Genomic DNA, 13,687 nt, shown 5'->3' with positions numbered 1-13,687 from the left:
TATTGTTTCAAGAAGCCCTCCTGGATGCTCCTTACAAATTCTGCCCCATCCAAGCCCATAGCAATAAGTGAGTCCCAGTCAATATAGGGGAAGTTAAAATCACCCACCACTACAACCCTGTTACCTTTACATCTTTCCAAAATCTGTCTACATATCTGCTCCTCTACCTCCCGCTGGCTGCTGGGAGGCCTGTAGAAAACCCCCAACATCGTGACTGCACCCTTCCTATTCCTGAGCTCCACCCATATTGCCTCGCTGCACGACCCCTCCGAGGTGTCCTCCCGCAGTACAGCTGTGATATTCTCCTTAACCAGTAATGCAACTTCCCCACCCCTTTTACATCCCCCTCTATCCCGCCTGAAGCTTCTAAATCCTGGAACATTTAGCTGCCAATCCTGTCCTTCCCTCAACCAAGTCTCTGTAATAGCAACAACATCATAGTTCCAAGTACTAATCCAAGCTCTAAGTTCATCTGCCTTTACTGTTATACTTCTCGCATTGAAACAAATGCACTTCAGACCACCAGTCCCGCTGTGATCCACAACATCTCCCTGCCTGTTCTTTCTCTTAGTCCTACTGGCCTTATTTATTAGTTCCCCCTCATTTATTTCACTTGCTGTCCTACTGCTCTGGTTCCCACACCCCTGCCACACTAGTTTAAACCCTCCCGAGTGACGCTCGCAAACCTCGCAGCCAGGATATTTGTGCCCCTCCAGTTTAGATGCAACCCGTCCTTCTTGTACAGGTCCCATCTGTCCCAGAAGAGATCCCAATGGTCCAGATATCTGAAACCCTCCCTTCTACACCAGCTGTTCAGCCACGTGTTTAGCTGCACTATCTTCCTATTTCTCGCGTCACTGGCACATGGCACAGGGAGTAATCCCGAGATTACAACCCTAGAGGTCCTGTCTTTTAACTTTCTACCTAACTCCCTAAACTCCCCCTGCAGGACCTCGTCACTCTTCCTGCCTATGTCATTGGTACCGATGTGTACCACAACCTCTGGCTGTTCACCCTCCCCCTTCAGAATGCCCCCTGTCTGTTCAGAGACCTCCTTGACCCTGGCACCAGGGAGGCAACATACCATCCTGGAGTCTCTTTCACGTCCACAGAAGCGCCTATCTGTGCCCCTGACTATAGAGTCCCCTGTAACTATTGCTCTTCTGCGCTTTGTCCCTCCCTGCTGAACAACAGTGCCAGTGTGGTGCCACTACTCTGGCTGCTGCTGTTTTCCCCTGATAGGCCATCCCCCCCAACAGTATCCAAAACGGTATACTTGTTAGAGAGGGGATAGCCACAGGGGATTCCTGCACTGACTGCCTGCCCCTTCTAGCGGTCGCCCATCTATCTGCCTGCACCTTGGGTGTAACCACTTCTCTAAAACTCCTGTCTATGACACTTTCTGCCACCTGCATGCTCCTAAGTGCATCCAGTTGCCGCTCCAACTGATCCATGCGGTCTGTGAGAAGCTGCAACTGGGTACACTTCCTGCAGATGTAGTCGTCCGGAACGCTGGAAGCATCACGGACCTCCCACATCTCACAGGTGAAGCACTTCACCCCTCTAACTGACATTTCTAGCACTAATTAATTAATTAATTTAAAATAAATAAATACTTTTAAATCCTTACTAAATTGTTATAATTAACTATATGGTCCCTAGTGCTAGATTCCTACTATAAATATTAAATGCTAACTAAATACAGTAATCTCCTCCCTCTGGTTTAGTTACTCTACTTATTAATTAGTTCATTAGGGTTTTAATCAATTTTTATCAATGTTTTATTTTCAAATTCAGTAAAAAAAAATTCCCTACCAGCCAGTCAGGCCACAGCTTACCTGTGACGTCACTGTCAGCTTTTTTTTACCAGTGGTAAGTTTTTTATACCTACCGGTCCGGAACTCCACCCTCCGAGTCTTCTCCCAGTCAGCTGTGCTCTTTGGAAGCTCTCAGCTCCCCTCACTCTGAGGACAGGTAGGAAATGAAAGGAGCTCCTTGCTCCCTCCTTACCGAACTTCCTCAGTTACCGAACTTCCACTGTAGCACTCTAATGCAACCCAAGTCAGCACTGTAAGATGGCTCATTTTTATACTGACTGACTCTAGCCCCCTGAAAACTGGTTTAAGCCACTCCTCTAATTAACAAGGTGCAGCTGCAAGCAGAGCCTGAGTGAACCCTGTTTAAAACTGGTCTAAAACTCACCTTCTCCAACCCTAACAGCAACTGTTAAGTTAATCTGCTAAATAAAAGACAGATTAGATTTAAAATAAAATTAACCTTTAATTATCCTCAGTTACCAAACTTCCACTGTCGCACTCTAATGCAACCCAAGTCAGCACTCCAGTGCAGTCCACTGTCCAGCAAACAGTTTTAAAGGTAATTCATCATTTTATATTTCAGTATTTTTGCCAGAAAAAGATGCCGCTGACGTCTTAAGAATTAGAAAACGGCATAATTACCTCTTTGAAGAATTTAGACCTGGAAATATGGAAAGGGAGTGTCATGAAGAAACGTGTGTATTCGAAGAGGCAAGAGAGATTTTGCACTCGACGGATAAGACTGTAAGTATCTTGCAGTCAAGCAGCATCCTAGTACATAAGACATCAACACTGACAATTTTATTAACAATTTCCTGATATTCCATTATTGCTCTAATCGTGGAATTTGATGGACATTGAAGACTGAGGGAAAGATGTCTGTCTCTTTGCTGACGATTTAATATGTATGAAAATGATGGTGTAATATCAAAGCATTGGTAAAGTTGGCAGGGTTGTCAATGCCAAGTGCTTTCTTGAAAATGGGTTTGGCAAATGGTTTTCTTTTTAGTGAGGGAACAAAAACTAGGACAGCAAGCTGCAACAGCACTCCCCTCCCCCCACCACTCCCATTACCACTCATAGTAATTCCTGTACAAGCGAAGGGTGGTTTGTGGCTAACATCAAATGTGTATTAACAATTAGAGAAAACTGCTTAAGATGATGAATAGCAGTGCCATCTAGAGTAGGGATATCAGAGGTTACACCTCTCATTTGCCCCCACACTCCACTCCTGACCCAAAAGCTCCATATTGAGTTACTTGATCTTAGTCAGGCAGCAATAGGTTTGCTACAGTTGGCCTCAGATTCACTGGATCACCTTTGTTCCTGCTGATGATCATTATACTGTGGCCTTTGTTAGGAATTGAATATGGCTAGATTTTGGGGATCAACTGTGACGGCATTACCTTGGATAGCCTTCCAAAACATTGTCTAATCTGGGAATGTCCAAATATTATGCATTTGTGGATCCAATGAGTAGATACCTTGGAGTCCCGGTGCATACAACGGAGCCTAGTTCATAAAATGGGTTAAATTCTATGGACTGGACCTCCCTCCATTCTCCCGCTGGGAAAAATTGGTCTGGGGGAGCTACTGCTATTTGTTCCCCCAGACCTCATTTTGCCTCCAACCCGCCTTGTGAATGCCAGCGGAAATGTAGGTTTTGTCCAGGCTAAAGAACTGGACATTGTGAAGTAACCTGCACTGTACAGTGCTGTAAGCCCCAGTGCCTGGCAGGTGCTGGAAAGAATCGAAAGAAACATTGCCTTGCAATGGAAAACAAGGCAAGTAAGTCGAGATAGTGCAGGTTTAATGTGTACAGGAAGTGCTTCATTTAGTAAATTTTGACTGAAGTTCCCTCATCATCTGCCAGTACATTCTTGCCAAACATTCAGCCTGGTAATGCTGTTTGGAATATCCTTCAAACCTGTCCTTTTATCTATCATGTCTCTGTATCTTTTTTTAACTTTCTATCATGCATATAACTGATATATATGTAGTTTCTGTAAATTGGTTGCTTATGACAAGAATCTAGTCAAGTGAAATATATTTGGCTAATACTTCAGGTTGTTGTACTTCTGATGGATGTGAATTTCTCTCGGGTAATAGACAGAACTCATTATCTATCATTACTGCTATTATTAAAGGAGTTTCATACAAAAGGAATATCCATTTCTGACCTGGCCCACTAATAGTTCCGCCATAGTGAGGGGGTCGCTGTTCACATGCCATCTACTTGAATAATAATAATAAGGGGGGACCTGAATGAGGTATACAAAATTATGAGGGGCATAGGTAGGGTAGATAGGAAGAAACGTTTTCCCTTAGTGGAGGTGTCAATAACCAGGGGGCATAGATTTAAGGTAAGGGGCAGGAGGTTCAGAGGGAATTGAGGAAAAATGTTTTCACCCAGAGGGTGGTTGGAATCTGGAACACACTGCCTGAAGGGGTGGTAGAGGCAGCAACCCTCACAACATTTAAACATATTTAGATGAGCACTAGAAATGCCATAGTATACAAGGCTACAGGCCAAGTGCTGGAAAATGGGGTTAGATGGTGCTTGATGGCCGGCACGGACACGATGGGCCGAAGGGCCTGTTTCTGTGCTGTATAACTCTATGACTCTATAACAGAACAGGTAATATTCTAATTACCAGCCTGTTCACATGGAGTCAGCAACTTCCTTCAAATAACATGCTGAGATAAAAAGGACTTTGGTCTGAAGTGAGAAAAAGCTACATGAAGAAATATAAATCCGACGGACTTTCCATATTCTGCAGCCCTTTGGCATCGCCTGGTTTTTTTCACACTGTGGCAGTGTGATGGGACTCCATGGGTAGAAACATACCTACATTACAATCACCAAAGACCCAGTTAAAAGGCTCTGAAAAGGACATTAAGAATTCAAACTTTCTATTATTTCTGGAAATGATTTTAAAAGTAACGAAAGAGTCTAAGTATGTTTTGTGGTATCCATTTTACTTCTATGTAATTTTAAGTATATAAATAAATCTAAATACTAGTTTTAGCCTGGCCAGTATGATCTGACAGCAAGGTGGTTTTTAGTATGGTGTTTTACATCTTTTGGAAAGGGTAGGAATGGATACATATTGAACAGCCTTTGAAACCCCCATTGCAATGTATCCTGGTAAAAGCATAATTGTTATTTCTTTGACATGCAGTCTTTTCCATGGTGCAGTTAAGATTTTCATCTTTGGACTCGTAGGTCTGTCATTGGAACCTGCATTTTGTTGTGAACATGAAAAGCGAGAAAGCCTGAATTATAACTGCACACTTCCTTGACAATAGTTTAAATCAAGTATAAAGCACAGATCAGATCGTGAAGAATGTGGAGGTTGGAGAATATAGGTAAAGTTAGTTCATGGTAATTTAATTGGCACTTTCAAAATTATGAGAGGAACTAAAGAATTGGTCACTACGGTGAAGCCTCCAATTCCTAGGAAACATAAATTGAGGGATATGGTGAGAAGTTGGTATTCATGGCTATGGTGAGAAGATGGGTAGGTGGGATTGAGGGAATATGGTGAAATGGTGAGGAGGTGGGGATAATCCACAAAAAAAGGGACAGGCTTCTTGTGCCTGATGGGCTTCTTTTTTTTCTGAATCTAACTCCCGCCCTGTTCCTTTTGTAAGGTATGCAAAGTAGAAGCTTTCCATTTCATTGCATGAATACTACATCTGAGATTCCAGTCTCTTACTGATGTTGTATCTAATCAACTGTGTATTTTTTTTGACAGTTAATATTTTGGAACAAGTATGTTGGTAAGTAGACCATTCTCTGTCAAATTGTAGCCTAGGCAGAGAAAGAATAAAGAGGAAATAATAACAAAAAGAATAAAACTGTTTGCCTTCAGTATGCTAGCTTTGTCACTACACATGCTGCTCCCTTCTTCATCGCATTTTCCACACACGGTCAGTAACACACACAAATAAACAAAAAGTCTCGCATTTATATAGTGTCTTTAACAATCATAGAACGTCCCAAACTGCTTGACAGACAATGAAGTACTTTTGAGGTGTAGTTACTGATCTAATGTAGGAAACACAGCGGCCAGAATATGCATAGCAAGCTCCCATAGACAACAATGTGATAATAACCTGATAATCTGTTTTTTGTGATGTTGATTGAAGGATAAATATTGGCCAGTATACAGAATCACAGAATTGTTACAGTGCAGAAGGAGGTTGTTTGGTCCCTCGTGTCTGTACTGATTCTTCAAATGAGCAATTCACTTAATGCCATTCCCCTACCTCCTCCCCATAACCCTGCACATTCTTCCTTTTCATATAACTGTCTAATTCCTTTTTGAAAGCTTCAATTGAACCTGCCTCCACCACACTCTCAGGCAGTGCAATCAAGACCTTAACCACTCACTGTGTGAAAAAGTTTTTCCTCATTTCGCTTTTGCTTCTCTTACCCATTACTTTAAATCTGTGCCCCCTTGTTCTCGATCCTTTCACAAGTGGGAACAGTTTCTCTCTATCTACTCTGTCAAGACCCCTCATGATTTTGAATACCTCTATCAAATCACCTCTCGGCCTTCTCTTCTCCAAGGAAAACAGTCCTAACTTCTCCAATCTATCTTCATAACTGAAGTTCCTCATCCCTGGAACCATTCTCGTGACTCTTTTCTGTACTCTCTCCAATGCCCTCACTTCTTTCCTGAAGTGCGTCGCCCAGAATTGGACACAGTATTCCAGCTGAGGCCGAACTAGTGTCCTATACAATGTCAACATAACTTCCTTGCTCTTGTACTTTATGCCCCTATTAATAAAGCCCAGTATACTGTATGCTTTATTAACTGCTCTCTCAACCAGTCTTGCCACCTTTAAATGACTTATGCACATATATACCCAGGTCCCTCTGCTCCTGTGCCCCCTTTAGAATTGTACCCTTTATTTTATATTGTCTCTCTATGTTCTTCCTACCAAAATAAATCACTTCACATTTCTCTGCATTGAACGTCATCTGTCACCTATCTGCCCATTCCACCAACTTGTCTATGTCCTTTTGAAGTTCTACACTATCCTCCTCACAGTTCACAATGTTCCAAGTTTTGTATCATCCGCAAACTTTGAAATTGTGCACCAAGGTCTAGGTCATTAATATATATCAGGAAAAGCAAGGGTCCGAACACTGACCCCTGGGGAACTCCACTACAAACCTTCCTCCAGTCAAAAAACATCCATTAACCACTGCTTTTTGTTTCCTGTCACTCCAATTCCATATCCTTGTTGCTACCGTCCCTTTTATTCCTTGAGCTATAACTTTGCTCACAAGTCTGTTGTGTTGCACTGTATCAAACCTTTTGAAAATCCATGTACACCACATCAACTCTCTGTTACCTCCTCAAAAAACTCTAGCACACCAGAAAGAACACCCCTGCTTTTCATCAAAATAGTGCCATGGAATCTTTTACGTCCACCTGAGAGGGCAGACAGGGCCTTGGTTTAATATCTCATCTGAAAGACAGCACCTATGGCAGTGCTGCACTCCGTCAGTTTTGCACTGGAGTGTCCACCTTGATTTTTGTGCTCAAGTCCTGGAGTCAGTCTTGAACCCAAAAACGTCTGATTCAGAGGCTAGTGCGCTACCAACTGAGCCATTGCCGACATATGAATAGAATAACAAATGTTCCAGAACAAAAACAAGCCATTCTGCTCCTCAAATCTGTACCCATGTTTTCCTCTAGTCTAATCCCAGTCTTTTGCTCACCCCATTCCCTTTAACATTCCTTCTTTTAATGATCTTTTATCTGTACAGCAAAAGCATGTAAGTTCCCCAAAAGTACACAAGGAGACTTTCCATAGTGCATTGTTTCCACCTGCTAATCCTCAACTGGGAGGAGGAGAGCCTTCGGAGCAAGAGGTGCCAATTCCCTACGAGTGGGCCATTTCCATTCTGTGGAATTTCACTGTCCGGTTACTCCAAAGTATCATTATTTTACTGTTTTGTCATTCCACTGTGTAACCATTACATCATATGATAAGAACCTGGGGGTTGAAATTGAGCTGTGTGACATTAGTAATGGATGCAGTAAAGCGCTGTTGTGAAATTACTTTCTCAACTGTTTAAATGAAAATATGAGCCAATTTATTTGAGATCAGCAAAGGCTTTTCATCAAATGTTTTACATTCCCATTGCTAATATCACACAGTGCATTATCCAATCTTCTTAAGATTAATTTATAAACTAATAACTGAGGAAATAGGAGATGGAGTAGGGCCATTTGGCCCTTCGAGCCTGCTCTGACATTCAACAAGATCTTCTGCCTGAACTCCACGACCCTGATAATAGATTCTAGCATTTTCCCTACTACTGATGTCAGGCTAACTGGCCTACAGTTCCCTGTTTTCTCTCTTCCTCCTTTCTCCTTTCTTGAATAACAGGGTTTTATTTTTGCTGCCTTCTAATCTGTGGGGACCATTCTAAAATCTAGGGAATTCTGGAAGATCAAAGCCAATGCATCCACTATCTCTGTAGCCACTTCTTTTAAAACCCGAGGATGTAGGCCATCAGGTCCAAGAGATTTGTCAACTTTTAGTCCCACTAATTTCGCAGTAGTAACTAATATTAATTTCTTTAAGTTCCTCATTTTCATTAGACCCTTGGTTCCCCACTATTTCCGGAATGATTTTGTGCCTACTGTGAAGAGAGATACAGAGTGTTCATTTAATGTCTCTGCCATTTCCTTATTTCCCATTATAATTACTTCTGTCTCTGCCCTGTAAGGGACCCATGTTTACTTTAACTAATTTCATTTTTACATACCTACAGAAGCTTTTACAATCTGTTTTTATGTCTCTTGCTAATTTAATCCTCCCTCTCTATCAATTTCTTGATCCTCCTTTCCTCAATTCTAAAATTCCCCAATCCTCCGGCTTACTACCCTTTTTGGCAACATTATAAGCCACTTCCTTTAATCCATCTTCAACTTCTTATTAGCCACAGTTGGACCTGTTTTCCCATGGTGTTTTTATTCCTTAAGGGAATATATATTTGTTGCGAATTTTGAATTATTTCTTTAAATTTTTGCCTTTGCTTATCTCCCATCATATCTTTTATTCTAATTTCCCGATCTACCTTAGCCAACTCACCCCTCACGCCTGCATTGTTTGCTTTGTTCAGATTTAAAACCCGAGTTTCCGATTTAACTAAATCACTCTCAACCTCAATATAAAATTCTACTCTTCCCCAGGGGCTCCTTTACAACAAGGTTATTAATCAACCTATTGTATTGCACAATACTGAATCTAGAATAGCCCATTCCTCAACATACTATCTTGAATGCATTCCATAAGCTTGTCCTCCAAACTGCAAATTTGGTTTGGCCCCATGATTATTGTATTACCCTTCTTACATGCAGCTCTATTTTCCTGATTAATACTCAGCCATATACTACCCCTGATAACTTCCACCCCCTTGCTTATCAAGAATCTATCTACCTCTGCCTTAAAAATATTCAAAGACACTGCTTCCACTGCCGTTTGAGGAAGAGAATTCCAAAGACTCACGACCCTCTAAGAGAAAAAAAAATTCTCCTCATCTCTGTCTTAAATGGATGATCTCTTATTTTTAAACAGTGACCCCTAGTTCTAGATTCTCCCACAAGGGGAAACATCCTTTTCACATCCACCCTGTCAAGACCCCTCAGGATCTCATATGTTTCAATCAAGTTGCCTCTTACTCTTCTAAATTCCAGCGGATACAAGCCTAGCCTGTCCAATCTTTCCTGGTAAGACAGCCCGCCCATTGCAGGTATTAGTCTAGTAAACCTTCTCTGTACTGCCTCCAATGCATTTACATCCTTCCTTAAATAAGGAGACCAGTGCTGTACACAGTATTCCAGATGTGGTCTCACCAATGCCCAGTATAGCTGTATATCCTGGAATGCTTAGTCCCTAACCTTAATAACCCTGCAACCACATCTCCATAATGGCTATTAGATCAAACCCATTTATTTCTGTCTGTGGTATTCATCCATTTTGCTGTGAATGTTTCGTGCATTTAGCTTTAACTTTTTTAAATTTTTCCCTGATGTTACCTTAGTCAGTAATGCTCTGTTTTACCTAAATCACTACTCTGCTCTTGTCTTTTGTCTTACTGCTTTTGAAGTTACCTTTTCGTGAATCCTCCCACTCACTCCCTTCATTAGCTTAATGTCCTATCTACCACGCTAGTTATTAGTTTCGCCAGGACATTGATCCCAGCCTGGTTTAAGCGGAACCCATCCCAAGGGAGCAGTTTTGTAAATCAGTATCAGCTCAAAACATGAACAAGTACTTTGTGCTTTTGTACATCATACATGTGAGGCAGTGCCCTTTTTCTTTCCACCTTGAGCTACCTGCTTCAGTTCCCATAAACACTATTAGATATATCAGGCCAAATAGGTGTTTGTGATGACATAATTTGAAGAATGAAGAAGATTCTGATACCAAATTAGCAGGAATAGCAAACTGTGGGGAAGAGTGCAATTGATTTGCTGGAGAGCATTAGTAGAGGAGTGGGCAGTTAGGTGGCAGATATCATTCAAGGTAGAGAACAGTGGGGAAAAGAACAGTGAAAGGAATGTGTACCCTAAATAGTAAGGATTTTAACAAAGTGGATGATTAGAGATCTCAGGATACAGATATATATGGAGTGAAATTGGTCTTGGGTGGTAACAGAAAATGACTGATAGTGAATCGACTGCTTGTTTTACACCCTGTCTGATTTTCTTTTCCATTGATGTCATTCACAAAATATCACCTACTTGTCTTGTTAGTGTGCTCTGTTACTTACAGGAGATCAGCTAAGCACACCTGCTGAATTGGGCTTGAAAACTGTATATTTGCCTACGAAATGGACTCCAATAATTGATGTTTCTGAGATGTGAAGGGTATTCCAGTTAACTTACTTGCACATTGCATTAAGGACTACCATAGAAACATAGGAACAGGAGTCGGCCATTTAGCCCCTCGAGCCTACAGCACCATTCAATGAGATCATGGCAGATCTGCGACCAAACTCCATATACCTGCTTTTCTCCCATAACTTTTAATAATTTTGCTAAACAAAAATCTATCAATCTTAGATTAAAAGTTTACATTTGATTTAGCATCAATTGCTGTTTGCGGAAGAGAGTTCCAAACTTCTACCACCCTTTATGTATAGAAGTGTTTCCTAATTTCACTCCTGAAATGTCTGATCTAATTTTTAGACAGTGCCCCATAGTTCTAGACTCCCCAACTGGCGGAAATAGTTTCTCTCTATCTACCCTGTCTGACCCTCTTAATATCCTGAAAATTTCAAATAAATCACCCCTGAACCTTCTCAATTCCAGGGAAACAACCCTAGTTTGTGTGATGATAAACAGAAAATGCTGGAAATACTCAGCAGGTCTGGCAGCATCTGTGCAGAGAGAAACAGAGTCAGTGTTTCAAGTCTGTGACCTTTTATCTCTCCCTGTGACTTAACCCTTGGGGTCAAGGTATCATTCTGGTAAATCTACACTGCAATCCCCCCAAAGCTAATATATCCTCCCTAAGGTGTGGTGACCAGACTGCTCACACTTGTGTTCTAACCTGGGCTTTGTATAGCTGCAGCATGATTTCTGCTCCCTTCTAGTTCTCTAGATATAAAGACCAGCATTCCATTAGCCATTTTGATTATTTTCTGGCACTTTAATTTAATTACATGCCTTTTTAAAAATCAGCCACGAGGATCCACACAGGGGCACATCTACTTAGTCCTGAGAGATTAGACACAGGTTGCAAGAGCTACAGTTTAGAGATTCTCAAATATCAGAACCACTGGAGTTTAATCAGCTGAAACTGCACGGTCTACAGGAAGTGGTAAGCTTCCTATTGCTTGTCCAGCTATGACCACCCTACCTTTGTGGCATTGTCTTGTCAGATTTTGTGTTGCTGAGTGGAAATAGTCCGCTTCGTGGAAAGCTTTACTCCTCAAGGTCCCATTAGTGAGCCAAGCTGGTTAGAATTTGAATAACCAGTTGGTGAGTGATAGAACACTGGAGCCTAGACTTTAAACATTTACAAGCTCTTATTTAGAGACACACATTACATATTGTGCACCTCCAACAAACACTCTGCTCCTATTTATATGAGAACAGGTGCGTCCCCATTTAATATCATACAATTAACACCTAATTGGCACACAGTTAACATATTCCCTTCTCTCTAAGTAAAAAATAAAAATTAGACTTTATATGTGCAACCAAAATTTCAAAAAAAGTGAAGGACTTCCATTCTCCGTACAAAGCATTACGTTAAGAGATGGCCCCCTTCAGGACCCCTGTCACTTTCTTTATACGTGCACTTTGTTTTGTAAAACAATCTGACAGTTGATGGCTTGACTGTACCCATTTAATTTTAGAGAGTTACTTTCTCTCCAGCATTTGTTTCAAGCGGGCCAGGCCAATCTGTAATCTTTTCTCACTCACATTTTTCATAGGGTGTATATTATCCCACAATGAACAATTATCTACATAATGTTCAATGGGTATACTATCTTCAATACCCCTACTGTACAGAATGTCACTCAAACTACTTGCCAAATAGAATTCTGTACGTACTACCTGCATAAGAGTCAGTATTTCAGCAGCCAGAGTATTTTAACAACACTTTTTTATTTTAGCTTCCAAATTAAAGGACAACATTTCACATTCTCATTCATAAGAGATACTATGAAACCAGCTGCACTAGAATACCCATCAGGAAGATTAGCATGTGAAGCATTACTAAAGTTGTCTTTTTCATGGAAGGTTTACTCAACAGCATGGGTATCTCACAAGAGACTACATCTACATTATAAAATAGCTTTTTCCAGTTATTTTACATGGAATCACCACTCCCGAGGGACCTCAAGGTGTTGTCATTGCCAAACTTGAAACAAATAGTACTTCTATATTCCTTAACCTTGCATGGTTCGTGACTTAGTGAATCAAGATAACATTTTAACCAGTCTTGCCCACATACTGTTGAAGTACATGCATTATCCAATACTGCACAATTATAGAATCATAGACTCACAAAATGGTTACAGCGCAGAAGGAGGCCATTCAGCTCATCGTGTTCATGCCAGCTCTCTGTAAAAGCAAATCAGCTAGTCTCACTCCCCAACCCTTTCCCTGCAGCTCTGCAAATTTTTTCTCTTCAGGTGCTTATCCAATTCCCTTTTGAAAGCCACAATTGAATCTGCCTCCACCACACACTCAGGCACGAATGATAATTAAAGGAGTCCGTAACTAACACATTCATCACAGGACATACTCCTTGTGACCAATATAATTTGTTCATATTCATCATGATCTTCATCCTCCTCCTCAGAACTATTTCTTCTTGTTTCGTTTCAAAGACTCTATCTCTTCACACTGGGCAGTTTGCCACATGATAATACTTTGAGTCACACCTGAAGCATCTATTAACTTTTCCTTGGGATTCCTGGGGTTCATTTACCTATTATTACTATTGCAATTTCGTCTTCTCCTGATATAACCGGATTTGCTATAGATACTTTCATCACCAGTCTGTCTTTAATTCCTTCGTTCCATTGACAATGACAACAGTGTCAGTATCTGGACTATTTCAAATCCCGGTAACCATCGAATCTTCTATTCTTTGTGTCACCCCGGAATACCTCATTTGTTCCATAAGGGCTGAAGGGAATGACTGTTTCCCCAGGAATTTTAAAGCAGCAGATGTCTGATCAAATAGAGTTTCCTTTTCTGAGAACTGGACACCGGTTAGAACTAGTTGCCTGTCCACATGAGACACCTTAGCACAATCTAGTAATTTAAACTTTAGTACCTATCCAGTCATCCCCAAATTGAACTTGATCAACCTCTTGC

At 41.1% G+C, this 13,687-nt stretch overlaps 1 protein-coding gene across 2 annotated transcripts in view; it reads left to right on the top strand.

The window, feature by feature from the left end:
- Positions 1 to 13,687, top strand: part of LOC137375193 (vitamin K-dependent protein C-like) — a 69,440-nt gene that overhangs the window by 23,100 nt on the left and 32,653 nt on the right. For both annotated transcript variants that reach the window (XM_068041967.1, XM_068041966.1), the window contains 2 exons: positions 2,401 to 2,561; positions 5,576 to 5,600. In XM_068041967.1, coding sequence (XP_067898068.1) covers positions 2,401 to 2,561; positions 5,576 to 5,600 — 186 coding nt within the window. The remainder of the gene's footprint in view (positions 1 to 2,400; positions 2,562 to 5,575; positions 5,601 to 13,687) is intronic.

This window comes from Heterodontus francisci, chromosome 11 (genome assembly GCF_036365525.1).
Source record: "Heterodontus francisci isolate sHetFra1 chromosome 11, sHetFra1.hap1, whole genome shotgun sequence".
Lineage (NCBI taxonomy): Eukaryota > Metazoa > Chordata > Chondrichthyes > Heterodontiformes > Heterodontidae > Heterodontus > Heterodontus francisci.
This window is presented reverse-complemented; position numbering and strand designations above follow the sequence as displayed.